At 37.3% G+C, this 20,694-nt stretch overlaps 1 protein-coding gene across 1 annotated transcript; it reads left to right on the top strand.

Moving 5' to 3' along the window:
* The first annotated feature begins 17,677 nt into the window (after positions 1-17,677).
* Positions 17,678-18,541, top strand: LOC104612493 (putative phytosulfokines 6). The gene is made up of 3 exons (XM_019200295.2): positions 17,678-17,900; positions 18,001-18,077; positions 18,206-18,541. Exons 1-3 carry the CDS (start codon positions 17,798-17,800, stop codon positions 18,311-18,313), a joined length of 288 nt encoding a protein of 95 aa, XP_019055840.1. The 5' UTR covers positions 17,678-17,797; the 3' UTR covers positions 18,314-18,541.
* Positions 18,542-20,694: the final 2,153 nt, after the last annotated feature.

Raw genomic sequence — 20,694 nt, 5'->3', positions numbered from 1 at the left:
CCACTCCCGAGCTGAAAGTAACTTGGCGAAGGGAGTAGATTTCTCCTTTTGGCCCGTAAGTCAATGAGCTTGTAAGCGCTGATTCAATTCCTTAGGCTCTGGGAGCGACTCGCAGTCCACTCCTTGATTTTGCCCATGCCGAAGAACCAACTAAGTTTTAAGCAGTAGTATGACCCTTAGGCTTTGGGAGCGACTTGTAGTCCACTCCTGAAGTTTGCCCATGCCGAAGAGGCGAATGGGTCTTATGCAGTATTGTGGCCCTTAGGCTTCGGGGAGCGACTTGTAGTCCACTCCTGAACTTTACCCATGCCGAAGAGGCGAATGGGTCTTAAGCAGTAGTGTTGCCCATGCTTAGAGGCGACTGGGTCTTAAGCAGCAGTGTGGCCCTTAGGATTTGGGGAGCGACTTGTAGTCCACTCTTGAACTTTGCCCATGCCGAAGAGGTGACTGGGTCTTAAGCAGCAGTGTGGCCTTTAGGCTTTGGGGAGCGACTTGTAGTCCACTCTTGAACTTTGCCCATGCCGAAGAGGCGAATGGGTCTTAAGCAGTAGTATGGCCCTTAGGCTTCGAGGAGCGGCTTGTAGTCCACTCCTGAACTTTGCCCATGCTGTAGAGGCGACTGGGTCTTAAGCAGCAATGTAGCCCTTAGTACAACCCTTAGGCTTTGGGAGTGACTCATAGTCCACTCCTGAACTTTGCCCATGCTGAAGAGGCGAATGGGTCTTATGCAGGTGTCGAGGTCAATTGTTAGCTTGGCCTTTGGTCTTCTGGGGGTGAGGAAGTCTTTGATCAGTCCGTCAGTTCGTGCCTGGGCCAGGCCGCCAGGGTCGGCGCCCGCGCCAGGACCAAGCTGCCAGGCCGCGCTAGGACCAAGCTGCCAGGCTGCGCCAGGCCGCTAGGTGGGCACCTTAGAACTACTTAGTCTGTTAGCTCCCTGCATAGTCTTTGAGTTCATAAAAATTGCAAACTATAGAGCGAGAGCTTCAGTTTCTAAAAAGGGGGATGACTTAGCTTTCTGGAGAAGAGGACTTAGCTTTTTGTAAGATAAGAACTTAGCTTTTGTAGGATGAGAACTTGGCTTTTTGTAGCATTTTCCCACAGACAGTGCCAATTGATGTAACCGTTTCCAGTCACGTATCATTTTTTCGTGATATGTCAATTTTTTGGCTGAGTACCTCATCATCTCGTTTGCTCCCAAGTGGCCTGTGACTCAGAAGCTGAAGTGGAGCTCCTTGGTGGCGAGCTGCCTGGTGGCAAGCTACGTAGTGGCAAACTTCCTGGTGGTGAGCTACCTGGTGGCGAGCTACCTAGTGGTGAACTGCCTGGTGGCGAGCTGCCTGGTGGTGAACTACCTGGTGGCGAGTTGCCTGGTGGTGAACTACCTTGATGAGCTACCTTGATGAGCTGCCTGGTGGTGAGCTACCTTGATGAGATGCCTTGTGGTGAGCTACCTTGATGAGTTGCTTGGAGGTGAGTTACCTTGATGAGCTTTGTTGCTCTTTTAGAGGCCTGCAAGGAACCAAATGTTAGAGGACCCGGGGTGGCTAACCCGGTGAGGTCACTCCGATGCCTAAGTTAGCACTTAGTGGAGACTTGATAATGATATTAGAGAATGAGAGAGCTAGAGAGCAGAGGTTACCCATCCTTTTTTCGCATCATTTTGCCCCTAGGGGGTGAGGTCCTTATATACTAGAGTCCTCGTGGGTTAGGTGGAGCAGTTCTTGGATTCCCGTTGTGATCGGACTTGTTTTCGTGTTAGGTGTGGGTAAAGCCACCAATTGGTAAGGTTGCCCATTTCCGCCTGACTCAGGGAGTGGGTGAGCTAATATAGCCGTTACAAGTCACAATCCTGTTTGTAAAACGCAGGGTACGGTGGTGAGCTCCTCGGGGTTGTCAGGTTGGCGCTTGTGTCAGGCCACCAGCTCGTGCCAAGGCCAAGTTGCGCCAGGGCCAGGTTGCACCAGGGCCAGGCTGCCAGCTCGTGCCAGGCTACGCCTGGTGGGACACCTAGCAATGGCAAGTTGTTGCCAAAGTGGTCCCGGGTGTCACCTAGTTGTTCTGAGGTGCCAGGCTACATGATGGCGAGCTGCCTAGTGGCGAGCTGCCTGTGAAGTGTTGCATGATGGCGAGTTGCCTAGTGGCGAGATGCCTATGAAGTGCTGCATGATGGCGAGCTGCCTAGTTGTCAAGAGGCTGCACTTAGTTGTCAGGAGGTGCTAGGTATCATAATGTCATTGGAGGGCCAAATCCGCCCGCATCAAAAACTAATCCAAAAGCAATGCTATTTCTTATCTAGATAGTGGGTCAATGATTAAACTTTTCAAAAAACACATGATGTCATAATTCAATAATAAATATTTTAAATTTATTTTTAATCATATTGTTATTTTTTTTTTTAATTTTCAATTTCTATCTTAACTATGATATATCTAAAATTCAAGTAATTAATATGAAGAAAATTTTTTCACGTGCAACGCATATGCTTAATTACTAGTAAAATTTAAAGCGGTCATCCCTTCACCGGAGATAAACTTAGTGGTCTTAAAAACAGAGGTTCAAGTAAAAAAAAAAAGAGTTATATTTTGTTTAATTGTCTACAATAGGGTGTATTTTTGAGAATCTTTTGAAACCATGTAAAAATAAATTTAAAACTTTGAATCTTTAATATAGGAATAATGACTGAAACTTGGTCTATGTTTAAGACTGATATGGAGCAAAATGATTGGTGCCACAGCGAATAAAACGGTTATTAAATTCAGCTAATCCACTCTCATGGAGCTCATAAGCCAGGCTGGGCTAGTGGATCAGCACCAGGCCCAGCCCAATTGTTAACAAATTTTTTGGAGAAAAGTTACACTGACAAAGCTAGTAAAAGCTTTATTTCAGAAAAACTAAAAGCGGGAGGTCCGGATCTTTGTGATAAGAACCTCTACTCTTTCTTTCCTCGTAAAGCAAGTTCCAAGGATGACAGCAAACCAATAAACCACCCAACTTTCTTAGATAAAACATGCTGTTATATAGTCTGGATTTGCTATGGGTTAAGGTGGTAAAAGGAATATGCTTCAAAAAGAAAAAGAAGAAAAAAAAAACCTTGGAGCACATCAAATCAAATCAAACGTGAGTCTTTATCTTTATTGATGACCTGAGATAATGTTGAATCTCTATAAAGATATATATCAAAGGCTTAAAAGATAACCCATGGATCTTTCCACCCCGAACTCCGAAAATTTTTATAGTTACTTAGTTTTTCAGATTATGAGACTGCTCAACTAATGGAATCCCAATTCTGTGGCATGGGCATTTGGTAAATTCTAAAAAAAGAAAAAAAAAAGACTTCTATTTCCCCTCATCAAGTCTGAACTCTTAACTATATTGAACATCCTCAGAAAAATAGAGAGATTCTCATAAAGGTCCTTTAGTATCTTAAAATGCTTATTATTTCTCAATGTCTTCTGATATAGATAAGATCAAATAAGCAAACTGTGTGGTTGGGTTGCTTCAACTCTATGTGTTAAAACCTCAACCCTATGTATTTGGTAGATAAACGTGAAGCCAAGGATTAAAATGTCATTATTGAAATGCAATAGAGAAATAGCTCCAGTTAGAGAGGGGTTGGTAGGAAGGCTTTTTATGTTTTTAGCTTCATGCCTTCACATTGAAGGACAAAAAGTTGTTGGTAGGGATGCAACTTGGGCAGGCTTGGGATGGGCTTTTGTCAAAATTTAAATGGGCCTGGTCTAAAGGCCCCAGCCCGAAGCAATGTAAAATGCTAAATTTGGCCAACCCAATGGAGTAATATCACCCTCGTAAAAGCCCAATCAAGATCAATTGTGAAATATCTAGGATCCAAGTTCAGGGAATCACAGATTTGCACTGCAAACTGAAGTGGATACAAATGTTGCACCCAGTTTAGTTTTTCTTTTTTGGTAATACACCCAGTTTAGTTTTGCGTATCTTTGTTTGTAGCTATGATTTTTGCTCCTATCATATATAAAGTTTGTACTTTTCGTTTCATTTGCATTTATTAGCAATGCAAACTTTGCATCCCAAAAATTGATACAAAACCTGCACCACTTTCTTCCTATCTCAATTTTCTATCATATGAAGTGAGAATCACATCATTTTGCTTCCTATCACACTTGCAAAAAAAAATAAGGGTTTCTATCAGATAAAGGGCAATTTTTCGCCCTTAATATCAATAAAAAAATAATATTTTTATATAATAACTAAAATATGATAGCTTTTTTATAAAAAAATCAAGAAAGGGGACTGTTGTTCGTCTTCCTCCTCTGCCTCTGTAAATGAAACATGGTTTCTCTATCACCACGTCCATCTAAACTACTGTGGTAGGTTAAGGTCGCCAGTGGCAACTATGACTGGATCCTCAGGAGAAACAATGTTAGATAAAATCATAGGTGGAACAGTGGAATGTCTTCTTGCTTCTTTAATCAAGGTGATGTCAACAACCTCAGGATCCCAGCCAACCTCAAACCAGAATTCTCCCTTTGTGAAACTTATTTCTATAACTATAATGGCTCCAGCTCCTCCAGTGGAGACTGCAACGCAGCAAAATGAATTCATTTACAGGTCAAGTGTTCATGCTTCTACTGCCCAATTTGCCCGAGTTTGTCTTTGCCTTCCTTGACACATCTTACCGCGATGCCACCAACACAACAGTGAATCCCTTCTACACCTTGTCGGAGATCGCCAAACAATCCAAAGACTCGAATGCACTCGCCGGTTTGCTTTTTGGGACATGAAGATCATTTTCGGTTATTACTTGGCCGGAATCTTATGATCCATTCACATGAATACAGAGGCCGAGGAGGAAGACGAGCAACAGTGCCCTTTCTTGATATTTTTCCAGAAAAGCTACCCTATTTAGTTATAATATAAAAATATTATTTTTTATTGATATTAAGGGCAAAAAGTTGCCCTTATCTGATAGAAACCCAAAAAATAATCCCCTCCCATCTTCATTCTCTTTCGTAACGTGGACGACAAAGTTAAATCCAAAGCAAAAGTAAATCAGAATTTACACTCAATCTATTTGCACTCGCATGCATTTACACCAATGCAAATAAAATTCACACTTAAAAACAAACTGAGTCTAAAAAAATGTGAACTTCCTTAAAATCTTTCTCTCTCTTTTTCTTTATCAAACCAAATACAACCTTAAGGGCAGATTTTTATCTGTAGAACTTCACCTTGTCCCCCCCATTGATTGTTCATATAAAAATAGTGGAGGCTGAGGTCACTCACTCACTTGCAAGTCCAATGTTTCACATTCCTGAAAATGACAGGAGAAACATTGACATTATTCTAGTCCATGACAATTAAATATGTTCTTTAGAATTAAGATGTACTTAGAATTTGTGGAAGCTCTTATCCACACATGTTTCATGGCTGTCTAGCATTTGGGATTTGGACCCATTTTGCATCTTTTTAATCACTAACTTCCTTTCCAAAGGTATCAAGAATATATAACAAAGAATTGATGGGATGCATTGTTTTGGAATGTGTCTGGATTTTTTAAAGTGGAAATGTAGGAAGGAAAGCCAAAAGTAGGGCTGTTCTGTAAACAGATAAGATCAAACTGGGAAACCTAGACCCATCAAAAAAATATATTCATTAATGAGTTTAAATTTGAATTTAATTTTATCCGTCAGATTTGGCTTCAAAAACAATTTATCCGTCAGATTTAGTGTGAATTTGGATTTTGAAATTAAACTAGGAAAAAAACAGAACATTATAAGCTATTAATAAAATAAAATAAGATAAATTTGATTTTATATATCATAAATAAAATGAATGGGAAATAACTTTTTTTGAAACTTGAACTATGCCTATTTAAGTAAATATACAACATTTATTTAAACCAACATTATGATATACTAGGGTTGAAAACTGATCGATCGGATATAGGTATAACCAAATTTGATAATTTTATATTTGATTTCGAATTGGACTTTATCCATTAGATTTATGTAGATTCAATCTAATTAGGATTTCAATCAGATATTAAATGTTATAAATAAATTAAACAAAGAATGAACAAAATATTATATAGTATTGATAAAATGAACTAAAACTGACTTTCATATTATATTATATGAACAAAATTAATTGAAAGTTACCTAATGGAACTTGAACCTATAAAAATTTAGTAAAAATACTAATACATTCAAATAAAATTTACTAAGATTTATATATATATATATATATATGTATGTATGTATGTTATCTTATTTATTTTTTATTTTCCTTTCTACCACATGTTTTTGTAATTTTAGTTTGACTTCAATATAATAACAGGCCCTTGAGGGGAACTCTTTGCCAACAAGAATAAGGAGAACTAGGGCTGTAAGCAGGTCAAATTCAGAATGAACTACCAATAATTGAATATGATTCTATTGATATTCAAGACTCAAATTGGAATCAGGTATTATATATAATTAATAAATTAATAATAATCAAGATATATCAATAAAATTAATAAAAAATGACTTAGATATTATATATCAAAAGTGACCCGTGTGATGCACAGTCAAAATGTTTCATTAGAATATATTTAATTCCCTAACAAAAAAGGGCACTAAAATGGTTGTACGCAAGTTTAAGTGAATGGAGGGGTGTAACTAGACTACTGTGCGATAAGAGAATATCACTTAGATTAAAAAGGAAAATTCTATAAAACATTTGTAAGGTCAGAGTTATGTTGTATGAAGCAAGAGTGTTATATAGTTAAGAAACATGTTCAAAAAATGAGTGTGACGACAAAAATGTGAATGTTAAGATAGATGAGTAGAAAAACTAAAAAAGATATAAGTAATGGACCTATTCATAGAAACCTAGTAGTAAGAAATGAAAAAGAATAGACTAAAATGGTTTGGTCACATGTATAAAAGACCATCAACAACTTCAATTAGAAGAAGTGGTTTATTATAAGTGGAAGGGGCTAAAAGAGGTAGGGGTAAACCAAAAGGGACATAGATAAAATTAGTAAGAAATGATTTAAGTACTAATTTAACAGTGGATATGGCTTCAAATAGAATGAACGGGTGAAACATGATTCATGTAGCCATTTCCATATAGTTGGGATAAGGCATGGATGATGGTGATGATGATATTTGATATTTTTGTTTTTAAAAATTAAAAAAAAAAACTAAATTTAGAAAAATCATAAAGACTATAAAGGAGTTGTTACATCCAACAAAATCTGAGTCGAGATTAGCCTCTAAACCTTTTGACCTTACTAATTATAAACCTAGAGTTGGATTTAAGTGGATCCATGTATAGATTCCCCCGGCTAGTCCATTTTAATATAGCTCAAACCAAATCCAACCCCTTTCTTATCTTGTAAATCCATTCATATGGATTGAATCCAAATATAAATCAATCTACTTTTAATCAATTAAAGTAAAATATTACTATGTATAAATGTTTTCAAGTTTCAACCCCGTTGTTAACCTGATGATCAAGTTTATAGATCCATTTAGCCCATGGGCTATAAATGTTTTCAGACCTATCACTGGGGACCTGGGGTGCTGAATTGCCACCACTTAACCCAAATAGTTGGTCATGGGTTAGATATAAAATCCTTTATTTTCTTTTTGTTACTCATTTCCATCATTGGTGACATATTTATTATTTATCACACCAGATCAGAAGTTCAGAACTACCTAAGTTTGAATCTGATCCTATCTAAGAGTCAAATTGGAGTCAGAGATTAATTTCATTAATAAATTAGAAATGATGAAAGTATTATATTTGAAACTCGAACCGGAAGAATGGGATACTATTGACAGCCCTAAGGAGGACTGCGTGTTCTAGATCCATTAGGTTAGAAGGACAAACTTAGATATTTCATACAAATGCACAGGATTATGTATGTATTCGATATGGCTTTCATTTATTAAATAGTGGAATAGTGGATAAATGCTCAATCGTTGGGGGAAGCATTAAAATGAAGCTTCCCCTGACGATTGGCACACACATAAATCAAGATCAACTTTTATCAATACCTATGTATATTAATCGATATAATAGAATAAATCGATATAATAGAATAAATGCTAATTTGACAATAATATGACACCATTTATCAAATAAACAGAAGCTATACCAAACACCACATATACAGTGTTATGTCTTATCCTTTTGTGATTTAAGGGACCCACTTCATTGACTCTATTAACTAAGATATTAACATAATGTCAGAAAATTCCATCCCATAAAAAAGATAAATGTGTGCTTTGTAAAGGAAGGAATTGCCACATTATCCCAAATAGTCCTTTGTGTTCGTGGGTTCATTGATCTTGTTCTTTGTCAAGGAGAGTCTTCTTCTTTATCTTTATCTGCAACTACGTATAATGCATATTATATAACGCCTATGCTTTGATTTGAAAGTTAAATCAAAGTACCATATCATAATAAGGTTCCATTATGATGCTGGAAAGACATAATACTAGAAAAATTTATAATCGATCAACAGTAGCATCATAAAAGTTGTAATCTATCATGTGGGTTTTCATCAAAATTTACATGGGATTATGATTGGTTGAAGGTTTGAAGAAGCCTTTAATTATTATTTCGAAAAACCAAAAAATATCGGATATCATACTATCATCCAAGTCTTATTTCAATTATATGGGGTTGGCTATATGAATCTTTTTCAGCAATCCGTTTTATTTGATGTCATATTCATTATTAAATATCAGCACTTGGATTATTTCTACCCATGCCCTTTCTGTTTACACTATCGTTTCAGCCCTTTCAACTTGTATATGATGTTGATGGTCTTTACATGTACAAGTGCCCAATTATCCATCTTTACATGTACTTAGGTTCCCTTACACTAACATGCTTAATTTAGTTATCTAGCCTATTCTACAGTATTACTAGATTCAAGGGTCATTATTTGGTACAATGGTAAATCTGAGCCTGATATAAATATGAGAGCGACCACTATGTGCCAGAAATGCCAAATATTAGGTTGGTTAATTAGTTGCACTTGATGGTGCGTTAGGGGCTGTTTAACCAACAACAACACCCCAAATAGACCTTAAAAGAACACCCTAATAGGCTAATACTGCTATGGAGTGCAGAAGCTATTATGGATTCCCCTAGTGAACCATTACTACATAAGCTTTCTAGGTAACTTGAGGCTTGATATCTTGCACTTTTTCCTACACTTCTTGATGCTATTCGATTCGAGCTGTTCTGAATTGAAGATACAATCAGATAGTCTTGTCAATTGGACGAAGTTGAGGTAGGACGGAATTGTGCATCAAGATCTGTAACCAGAAAAAGGTCAGAGGCCCGAGGAATTGTTCCCTGGGTAGGTACTCTGATGCTCAAGTCAGTAGGGTAGAGAAAGATATGGCTGGGACTAGCAGGTTGAAATAGCACTAGTTCGAACCGAAGAGATAATGCAATGAGGTGTTCAAAGAGTGTTCTTCCAAAAGTCCCTTACCTCGAGTAGGAAATACCTAATTATAGTTGGGCATCCATGTCCTAGAGGGATAGGGCTTCTGGGGTTGTCGAGATGAGGGCGTCCGCCGAGGTTTTCGAGAGGTTTCCTCTTTTCCGACAGAGTTCGCTTCCTTGCTTGTGTAGGATACTCCTTTAGTTGTTGTGCTCTTCCGTTACATGTGGCGTCGACGCGGCCTAAGAGGGGGGGCGACCGCAGAGATAACCATGTGGTATCCTTGGCTAGTTCCACCATCACCCAAACATTTCCATTCATCGGTATGGGCAAGTGTCCTATTGCATGTGTTTTCTCATGCATGTGAATATGCCAGTGATTGAAAGTGGTGCCATTTTCTTGAGAAAGCAATGCCACCTCAGTGCCACACTTGAAAGCCATTTTTCAGACAATGACTGATGATTGGTTATGCATTTTTTCAAAAACATTTTCTCTAATCACGGCTTAGAAATCAGAAAAGGTATGATTTGATAAAACGCCTTGTTTTGATGTTCTCTCATTCTTTTAATATTGCTAGCAATAATATACTAACATGGCATTGAGAAATGCCCGTGTCATAATAGCAACAACAATGGTCCTAGATAGAAAAAAAAAACTCTCTCAGAAAATGATATTGATTTCAAACATGTTTTATAATTAATTATATTTACGCAAACATGACTGGAGGTGAAATGGAGGAGATTCAAACTCTCCTAACTTTACCATAAATAGAAAATTCAAAGGAACCCAAGATTGAAGTTGGTAGTCAAGAGTTGAAATCCTTAGGCTTCATTGGGGTCAAAAATTTTCCATTCTGAAATATTTTGATTTGATGGTGAATGGTGATATCCACAGAGTGGCCAAAAAAAAGCAACAGTGCTCCCTTACAATCATGATTAGGTCAGCTTCCCTCCATTCCTTTTGTTTATTTTGGCCCATCTTCTGAAAGGGTATCATGTTGCTTTCTCACTGAATGAATCCATTAATTATCTTTCCGGGAAACAATTAAATAAGCATATTAAGTTTTTCAATCCTTTTCACATCCAATTATACAAAGTTTTAGAGCAAAAAACCGCCCCTTTTCAGGCTAAAACTTTTACTTTCCATCCCATTTACAAGGGGGAAAAAAATAGAAAGCATTGGAAAACCCTTATACATGGAAAGTTATCATTAAGAAAAAGAACCTGACCAACTCTGCCGTTTCTTGTGTATCCGACTCTTTAATAAGGTTGTATTTGGTATTCTATTCTTGTTTCTACTTGAAACGTTTTGAGTTTATCAATGCAAATTACAAACTAGTGAGAGATATGTTTTATTACATCACATGTGAGAGTTATTTCAATTGTAATTAATGATTAGACTTCACCCCTTAGAACAAGAAACAGTAATATGTTTCAACTATAAATACATCTTCAACAAATAATATAATTGTATACCATTTTATAGCCTTTCTTTACTAAAGCGTGAATTGTCTGATTGATATTTCTTGAAATAAGGCCCCCTCAGCATATGAATTTTCATATGAAGTGTTTTTATGACTGTTTTAATTCAAAACATCTCCAACCAAACTGAAAATTCTCAAAATGCTTGTCATTTTGTGGCGCCTTTACTCCTATTTACCAATATCTTGTTTGGTATAGTGTTGCAGATAATTAATTTAAAAGTGTTTGGCTCATAGCAATATTTTTTCATTCTACCTATTTTTATCCATTCTTGTCCATTTTAAAATTTCATCTTGAATAAGAAGAAAAAAAAAATGAGAATTGAACCAAATATGATCTAAACAGGCGCAACAACACTATACACCACTTCTTGTTGGGTAAGGTGTTTCTTACCATTGTTTTTTGAAAGGTAAATTAATATTGATCTACTTTAAAATAAATAAATAACTGCCCCATATTGCTGCACCTCCATTAAATATAGATGCCCATCTAGCAATCCAAATATCTAATACCCATGCATCAAGCGGTTCAAATACCTGATCAGATGGCGCAAAATACAAAAACAAAAACGAAAATCAGTGAACAAGGAAGCTGCCAAATATCAATTACAACGGCAATTGCCCTCCTCTCAGTTGAGCAAAATGGAAAACGAAAATGTATGAAGGGGAGCCACCAACGATCGATTACAGCAACAGGTGATTCCTCCTCTATAGTCACGCAAAAATGGAAAACGGGGGCGGGGGCGACCAACAATTAAGCAGTGGTGGGTGGTACCAATATAAAATTTGTATTAACCAATATAAAACATTGCAAATAGAAGTAACAATGTTATCAAATACAACCTTAGAACATGTTTTATTATGTGGGTGTTTATTGAAAAAAATGTCGCCACATTAGTGCCATTTAGGTATTGGTGTGCATGAAACCATTGTTTGGTTTCAACGTTTATTAAACAAATATTAAAAAAGAGAAATGTTTGGGTTTGCGTACATGAGCCGTTAGGGGAACTTCAGATTCTCGTTTCTCCAAATGTCCCAGCGTTTATTTTTTTGAAATGCAATGCTGACCTCGTGCATTGGAAGCTGATGTGGAAAATAGCCTTATGGGGTGTTACGTGCATGAAATGCCCAATTAAACAACAAAAAACCAGTGTTTTCAAACCATCGTTGACTCGAACAGTCGGATCATTTGGTCTGGGAACCATTCAGGCAACCAATTTCATTTCACCCTTAACCTATTCTTGGGCCAAAAACCGTTGATTTTGGTCAAAGAACTGCTGACCTGGATGATCGAACTATCAACCGGGACAATGGTAGGTGGTTTAATAAGGCAGAGGAGATTGAGAGATGGAGAGGGACTAAGACAAGAATGATCTCAAATATGAGATCACCGAAATCCTAGAGAGAGAGATTGAAGAGAAATGACAGAAAATCAGAAATGCAAAATTAGAGCGGAGAGAAATCAAATCCTAGATACAAATTGCTGTTGCCTTTATGTTGCCACTACCGTTGTTGTTGCCATCATCATCACTGGGGAATGTCGAATTCTCCTCCTCCTCTAGGGATACAAACGGATTGGATTGAATTCGAACCATGGTATATCTGGATCCGATCTGATAATATGAAGAGCAGATCCGATCCGATTGGATCTCACAAATCACAAATATGGATTTGAATTCAAATCCGATGAGGAAGTCAAATATTCGGATCTGATCCTGTCCAATTTAGTTTTTTAAAAAATTAATAAATTATTAAAAGAAAAATAAAATATAACAATTTAAATAAAGAAAAAACAAAAAATACAAGTATCTTTTCAACTATTTTCATCATATATATACATGTTTTTATAAATAAATAAATAATATAACAAATTTGCAAAAATGCAATATAAATAAATAACATATATATGTTTTTATATATTTATATATATATATAAATAAATAACATATATATCAGATCAAATAAGGGTGATCCGAATTCAATCCGAGTTCTGATCGGATCCCATTATCCGATCCGAAGATCCAAAAAGGAGATATCCAAATCCAACAAAATGAGACCAAACTTTGGATCAGACCATAATCCAATCCATTTGCACCCTATCCTCCTCTTCCTTCATCCATTCTTTCCTTTCTTTCCTTTCTCTCATTCCTTTAATTTCCTTTTTTTTCCCTTTCTTTCTGTCTTCTTTTCTTTCTTTATTTCTTCTTCCTTTCTTAGCCATCAACCACATATGTATGTCTCAGTCTCTCTTTTCTCATAAAAGTCTAAGAGTAATGATGTGTGCCCTAATATTCCAATCTAATCAAAGCACCTGAACCATTCGACCCAGAGAGTCAAACCGCTAACCCGGAAACCTATGGCCACAGTGGTTCCATTTTCAGGTGGAGGTTTAAAACCTTGCAGAAAACAACAAAAAGTAGTATATGTTTAAAGTGATATATTTCAATAAAACATTTGTCTAAGAAGCATCCCATTTATAAACGCCCATAGAACTAAATAGTTAAAATGAAAATGAGGGTTAAATTCGTTGGGAGCAAAAAAAATCCAAAATGAATATATGACAAAATTTGTTCTCACACCATTCTCACAACAATCCTAGCCATGCATTGAAAACATCTCCATACTTAACGGAACCAAACACCTCCCAGATATCGAACCATGGCCATAAATGCATTTGGATGGAATGATTTAAAAGTAGAACTATGGTGCACGTGCGGAGTCCTCAATGAATTCTCCGCATTTATATCATCTGAAACAAACAAATCCCCGCGTAGTAAAGTGGAGGACGAGACCTTTGGCGACCTCCATGTGTTAAGTGCAAACTATTCTCTATTCCCCATTCACCTTGTCTTTTCTTATCAGGTTCTGGTTCTCTTCAATTGACCTTTACCTACCCAGTACCAGTATCCTCTTCAAGACTAAAAAGAAACACAGAGAAACAAAATAATGTTCAATAAGTCAAAGTTCCACTATTGGATCATTTTCTAAATACCTAGGGTTTCTGAGTTTTGATAACTTGATAAGATCACCATCACCAACCCAAAAATGAACACCCCATCCTTTAATTTGGGTTTATGGATGATGACCCAAAAAACAATTAAGGGTCTATTTGGTTTGCAGTTTGAATTGAAATCGGAATGAGAATTAAAATCCATCAGAACCGGAATGGTCTATTCCTTCTTTTTACCTTGTTTGGCTCATAAGGGAATTGAAATCAGTTGAAATGAATTCTCACTCCTAAAGGAAGAAGAGGGAATGATCATTCCTTCAAATGGGGGAGTACCATTCTACCAAGAATGGAAATAAATGGGATTCCGATTCCACCAATCAAACGATTGAAATTCTGATTCTGATTCCAGACCCCTATTCCCACAGCCACAAATAAAAACGGACCCTAAGTACCTTGTTGAATTAATGATGACTAATGCTAATTAACTTGGAAATAGAATTGCTTTCAAAGTACTGTACTAGAGACCCTGGCATGGACACCAGAGCAGCGTTGAATTATTTGACACTTTGTTTACATGTGAACAATTCAGATCTAGCTAGAATCAGAAGTTCTCCAAAGCTTTTTGTCACTTTCATCCCTCTTCACCTGTGAAATCTTCCCAATGAATCTCGTGAAGGAAGTGTCTCTTTTTCTCTCTTATAGATACAATGGCTGAAACCTGCAACTCACATGAATATATTCCACTGCACAATGTTACGGTCATGGTGCGTATATAGGACTGATGCAGATGGAAGAATGGTCCACATGATCAGTTCTCAGTCCCAGACATAACCAAATAGAAGGTCTCGACTCTGGATTGGCCACACCATCCTTCCAAAACTCAACATGGTTTAAAAATGAAAACTCCTTCAAACAAGTCGCATTAATAGCTGTGCATGATATCAAAAGATACAATCAAGGTTTTAAAAATTGATCCGGAACCGGAACTGTTCCCGGCATCGTTTCCGGCCAACAGTTTTGATCGTCCGGTTTAAATAGATGACCCATTCTAAATAAAAAATAAAAAATGGCTAAAACAGTTGAACAGGGTTTGATCACCTGAGTCAACGGATTGTTAACCAATTCAATGATATTTAGCCAAGGATCGGTTTTCGGTACCCAATCTAATAAAAAATAAAAATAATTAAAATAAAAAATGACTAAAACAATTGAACAGGATTTGATCACTTAAGTCAACGGATTGTTAACCAATTCAATGATATTTGGCCAGGGATCGGTTTTCGGATAAAACAGAACCGGTTGCCTCCAACCATCCGCGTCAACCATGTTTGGAAAACATTGGATAAAACTGAAATCTTACAAAGAGTGAGAAATTTTCTGCCCCATTTCTATAATGAAACTGCAGATGGAGACTTGGGAAATAACATCTCGTGGGTGTTTCTTTTTCTTCTTTTCTCTTAAGTGGGATCACTTTTCAACGTTCAAACTTGGGAGGATAGAAAGAATCAAGGTTGATAAGTTTCAAAGAGGGAGTGAATAACTAAGCATGCGTTCAAGTCTATCCACTCTTCCATACTTTTCCCTCCACTATGCATTTGGCGTTTTGTTATACTGAATAGAAAAAGCTTGGTAGATCACCATAGAGTGAGTGGCTTATATACATAAAGAAAAAGAGAAATCAATGCACTTAGTAGTTGTGTTGTGGTTAACAGAGAGGAGTTAGACCACATTAAGAGACAATTAGTGTGCTGACTAAAGATTAACCTTGTTGACTTGGTTATATGCCCAAGGTGAGTAAAGAGGACCATTATCTTCTTTTTGGTAGACAAGGAGGACCCTTATCAGAGCTTCTCATGAGAGTCACTTGTAGCTTTTGATCAAGAAATCAAACTTGGAGAGAAAAAAGGGCAAAGATCAATGATTCAATATAAAGATATCAGACCTGTGAAAAAGAAAAAGGAATGAGTGATTCAATATATCCTATAGACATATGAGAGAGAGAGAGGAAATGGTAGTAGTAAGAGGAACAGAAAGCATCACCCATGAGCTAAGATTTAATGAATGGTAGTAACATAAAAGAAGAAACAAAAGCATCAATTAACACTTAGCTTTTCTTTCTTTTTCTAATGAAGAGCAAAGACGGGTCGGTCCTCTTTCCTCGAGATGCCATTTTGTTGGAGTTAGGACAGATTCCCTGAAACTGCTTGTGATGCACACATGACAATACCTAAAGCAAAAGCAAAGGTGAATATAAAAGAAAGTCTCCCTCCTCTTCAAGGCAGAAAGAAACCCACTCACCAACAAAAACATCAAATCCCATTAGAGGAATCCCCACTAATTGGTTCCAAGGTTAACTTGTCCTATCCTCTTCCTGCTTTGAAAATACTATTATAGCACTACTATCTCCTTTGCTCGAAACTTAAGCTGATTAAGCAATTTAATTAATGGTCTTCCTGTGACCAAACCTATCCTATAAACACCTAGAGGCACATGCTTTAGAGCTTTCTAAATTAATCTTCTTGAAATAAACAGTACAAATATGATAAAGTAACACCACTTAATTATATGCCCTTTGCCAACCCCATTACTGCATACAACTCTTCTCAACTTAGACCATTATTTTGCAATTGCAGAGATAGATGCTGAAAGTGGACTGACAACTCCCAAATTAAAAATAGTTCAAATCTAGATATTGTTAATATATAATAAAAGCAATTTCAGAGATAAGTTGGCGGTGGGTTACTGAAATGCCGAATGGGGTTCTTAAAACAACAAACACCGCCTTAGTCTTATCAATCACATTATTTCATTTCATATATAATACATCTGAAAAGAAAGATTCTTCCTAGAACACAGGTGGAAGCTCTGTGTGTGCACAACAATACTGGAGCTGGAGCTGGAGCTGGAGTCTTCTCATTCTTTGTTTAGAATTGTCATTTTTAATAAGATTAGTCTGGGATTAGCAGATATGTCCTTCCCATGTTCCAACCCAATTCATGAGGGAGAAATGCTACAAAGTTGAAAGAATAAACATCCTTCACAGAACCCAACAAGTGGTATCTTGCATGGAGGATATCATCCAAGCCTCCTAAAGAGAAACATAATCAAATCTCTCGTACATTTGAGATAACTCCTCCCTTCATCCAAGGAGCTATATTATTATATCTAACAAAGCTAATATAATATTTGTTTAGTTTCCCCATTTGAACTTTTCTGAGTTTTTTTTTTTTGTATTATTATTGGTTGTCTGAACTCTGGATTATCTTTTATAGTTTCTTCAAATTGGTTTTTGCTTTCATGTGGGTTAATTGGATTCTTTGTTATTAACCCAGAAAAACTATTTCATATAAATACAAAAAAAAATGATCCTCATCTTGTGTTGAGTATTGAGAACTTGAGACAGAGAATATGAGGCTCTAAGTGTTATTGAGAGAGCTTGGACTTTTTTTGCACGTGCGGAGAAAGGAACGTATGAATGAATCAAACGCATGATCATGGGAAACAGCTGTCAGCACTCAGCACTGAGCAGGCTGCAAACTACAGTCCAAAGGTTGACTCCTTGAAACAGTCCAAAGAGTGTTTGGGACTGGAAGAGATCAAACGTGTGATATCTCTCTCCTCTAGTTGACATCGTTGCTTTGCTCTCTCTCTCTCTCTCTCTCCTGGTGCAGTGTAGTCACATGACATGAGCATGGGGTGGGAACAGGCATGGTGGGTTGGGCCCACCAGCAGAGGTGCTGTAACTGCCTTCTTTGGGGTTTTCATGTGACCTACACAGGCTGACTGTTGATGCCTCCCTGAGGGATGTATTTATACCTCAGACCTGCACCACCACCATATCACCAACCCTTCCTAGCTCTTCTCTATCTCTCCCTCTTTGTTTCCACCTTTCCTCTTTCTCTCTTCTCTGCATTTTTTCTTCAAAACTGAAGCTGTAGCCATGAAACAAAGCTTTCGTTCTCCTGGTCTTCTCCTCTTCCTCCTTTTCCTTCTCCTCTCCTATTCAACGACAAGCGCTCGACTAATGATGCAACCAAAACAAGGTAAGAAAATCTTTTCTTTTCTTTTCTTGTGCTAAACATCCAGTTGCCCCATCTCTGTCTACTTTTTTATGGAACTTAAAGAGTTTAGAATTGTTTATAGGTGACAAGGCTGCAAAGGGTCATGAGATTGTTAACCCAGATCCCATATTGAAGACAGCAGAAGAGGATACATGGAACGTAAGATTTTATTTTTTTCTTATTATTTTGTGGGTGAGGGGAGCTCTTTCTGCTATATATATATATATATATATACTCTTTCTGCTAATCTAATTAACATGTTCTGGCTTTCTGGGTAATTGTTACAGCTGCTGGGATTGGAGAAGTGCGAGAACTTAGATGAAGAATGCCTAAAGAGGAGGATGATTTCAGAGGCTCATTTGGACTATATTTACACCCAACACCATAGGCCATAGATTTTCTCTTGTAAACATGATCATGAAGTTCCATAGCTTCTCTTATGCCTCAGTCTAAGCAATCCTTCTCCTACAGTTTAGTTTCTGTACTCAAGTACTTCTTTACTCAGCTCCTGGGCTACAAAATTTCCACAAAAATAGCTTAAAAGCCGGGTATTTGTCCCCCACTTGTTATATATATAATATATATTGAAACTACAACACCATGGTATGGATGAGTATCGATCAGTACTGTTTGTAATATCAATTCTAGCTAGTACCCTTTTATGATGGTGACTTAATCTACAAGGGATTAACTCCTTGAAATGTCTCTTTGTTCTTGAAAGAGGCAACGGTTCTTCTTGCTTTCTGGCTAGTTTCTACATAAGGGTTGGGGTTCGGATGAATAGATTGCAGTGTGAATTTGGTTCTCCATTGAAGGCAAATTAAAATTTTGCTCGAGAACGGTTATTTTTAGATAAACAAAGTAAAGATAGAGAAGAGTAAGTGGAACAAACCACCTAAGGCTAAGGGAAGGATAATCGTGTTTAGGTTACTTAACCCGGAGAAATTACTTATACACTTTTGGGTCTCAACTCTCAAGGCGAAGAATCAAGAGATGCATGGTTTGTAGCCTGAAGGCACAATGAATCGTACATCGATCTCATTGAAGAAAAATGAGGGAGAGAGAGAGGAAGGGTAAATGAGTTTTGTGGTCGAAGTCATCTTCAGTTAGTGCACGAACCCCCTCATTCATTAAAATCCATACACCATTAATTTTTGGCATTAATACGGTCGACATTGAGTTTTCAATCAAGCAAGATATTGCTGACACACGCCCATCACAAGAGTCAATGAAAGCAGACGATTGAGAGTAAAACAGTATGTGAACCCACCACCAAGTATTTATTGCTGATAACTGTTTGGTCAAAGTTTGTCGGATTTCCACTCCATCATTACACTCTCTCTCTCTTAATGCATGCATGAATGATCCAATCTCATGATGAAGCTGGAAGCCAGGCAGCCAGCACCAGGACTGAAAGAAATGGTGTCTGTAACAGGAGGAGAGAATAGTTGGGCGGCTATAAAATATAAATGCGTTTCAAACTAGGCTACTTTGACTGTCGTAGGCTGGGGATGATAAGATAAACATTAAACAACATATTCTCTTCTCTATAAGAACTGGCCAGGACTCAAACAGACTTGACTTGACCTCCATGACTGGGCGATTTGTTGCAGCGGAGATATGATATGAAAGGATTAGATAGGTGGTGATCAGAATTTCAGGCCCCTTTACCTCTTTTTCGTAGAGTCACGGTTTGTATGGCTTTGATGAAATGAAGAAAAAGGAAATGTTTGTTTTTTTATGGTTCGTAGAAATCACGGTAAGAGAATTATAAAAAGAAGGTCAAATACATTACCATACTCCGTTTAGTCTTGAGCTACAGAGTCAACTTAGAATATGTTTGTTTTCAAGAAAAAAGTAGGGAAAGGCAGGAAAACCTATAGAAGGTTTATATAGATCTCCCTGCCTTTTCCTTCCTTTCTCTACTTTTTCCTTCAAACCAAACACAGTTTTAAAGAACTGTCGTGATACCATTATAATGGTATAATGGTAGGCATCACCACCACCACCACCAGCTGTCATGAGATTACCATACTTCCTCCCACACTCATCCATGTTCTGAGCACGTGGTTTTCAGCAATTTCAAATCTCATTTAGAGAGAGAATGCTGAAATAATGCAGCAGTCGCAGTCAGCAGTGGTTCCAACTTCCAACCCCATTCCCCCCCTTTTCGAGGGGGAAAAAGTGAAGCGGAAAACAAAAACAAAAACAAAAAAAGAAAGAGGGGGTCCGACTTTAATAACCTTGAAAAAAAAACCCCTGAAAAAACTGATGATGGAACCGGCATCATTCAGACCTTGTTTGTTTGCAAGCTATTTCTCCGATTTTTTTTTATTTTTTTTTTGTCATGAACTTTATCTGCTGAGTACGCGAGACAATTTATCTTACCCATGTTCTTTTGCATCAATTATTTTTTACGGGTAATTGATCATTTTTTTTTTCTCTATTACTATTTTCATTATGGGACAAAGTTAACAAGTTTTTCCTCACAAGGGCATTATCCTGAAAATTTTCCCTCCCCAATCAAGAATGATTTATCCACCTAAAACTTGGATAAGTGAAGAAAAAACTTACCGGAAGAAAAATTTACTTACCATAGACTGATGGACCGTTAACTTCCCATGCACCAAATGCCCCCATTCCAAGTTCCCAAATTCCAACATACAGGCAAAGAACTGCCTCCAATGCTTTTGCATTCAAATTCCCAACCATAATTTGTTGATTCATGATCGGTTAAAATTTTTCAGGTACCACACCTTCCAGTATCGTAAAAATA

Source organism: Nelumbo nucifera, chromosome 2 (assembly GCF_055504915.1).
Source record: "Nelumbo nucifera cultivar China Antique chromosome 2, China Antique-T2T, whole genome shotgun sequence".
NCBI classification, from domain to species: domain Eukaryota; kingdom Viridiplantae; phylum Streptophyta; class Magnoliopsida; order Proteales; family Nelumbonaceae; genus Nelumbo; species Nelumbo nucifera.
This window is presented reverse-complemented; position numbering and strand designations above follow the sequence as displayed.

What these genes read in the sequence shown, in the direction of transcription:
- LOC104612493 (XM_019200295.2), top strand. Translation starts at nt 17,798, where the DNA reads ATGAAACAAAGCTTTCGTTCTCCTGGTCTTCTCCTCTTCCTCCTTTTC. An exon ending in AATGATGCAACCAAAACAAG is followed by an intron (nt 17,901 to 18,000) that starts GTAAGAAAATCT and finishes AATTGTTTATAG; the next exon opens with GTGACAAGGCTGCAAAGGGT. An exon ending in CAGAAGAGGATACATGGAAC is followed by an intron (nt 18,078 to 18,205) that starts GTAAGATTTTAT and finishes TAATTGTTACAG; the next exon opens with CTGCTGGGATTGGAGAAGTG.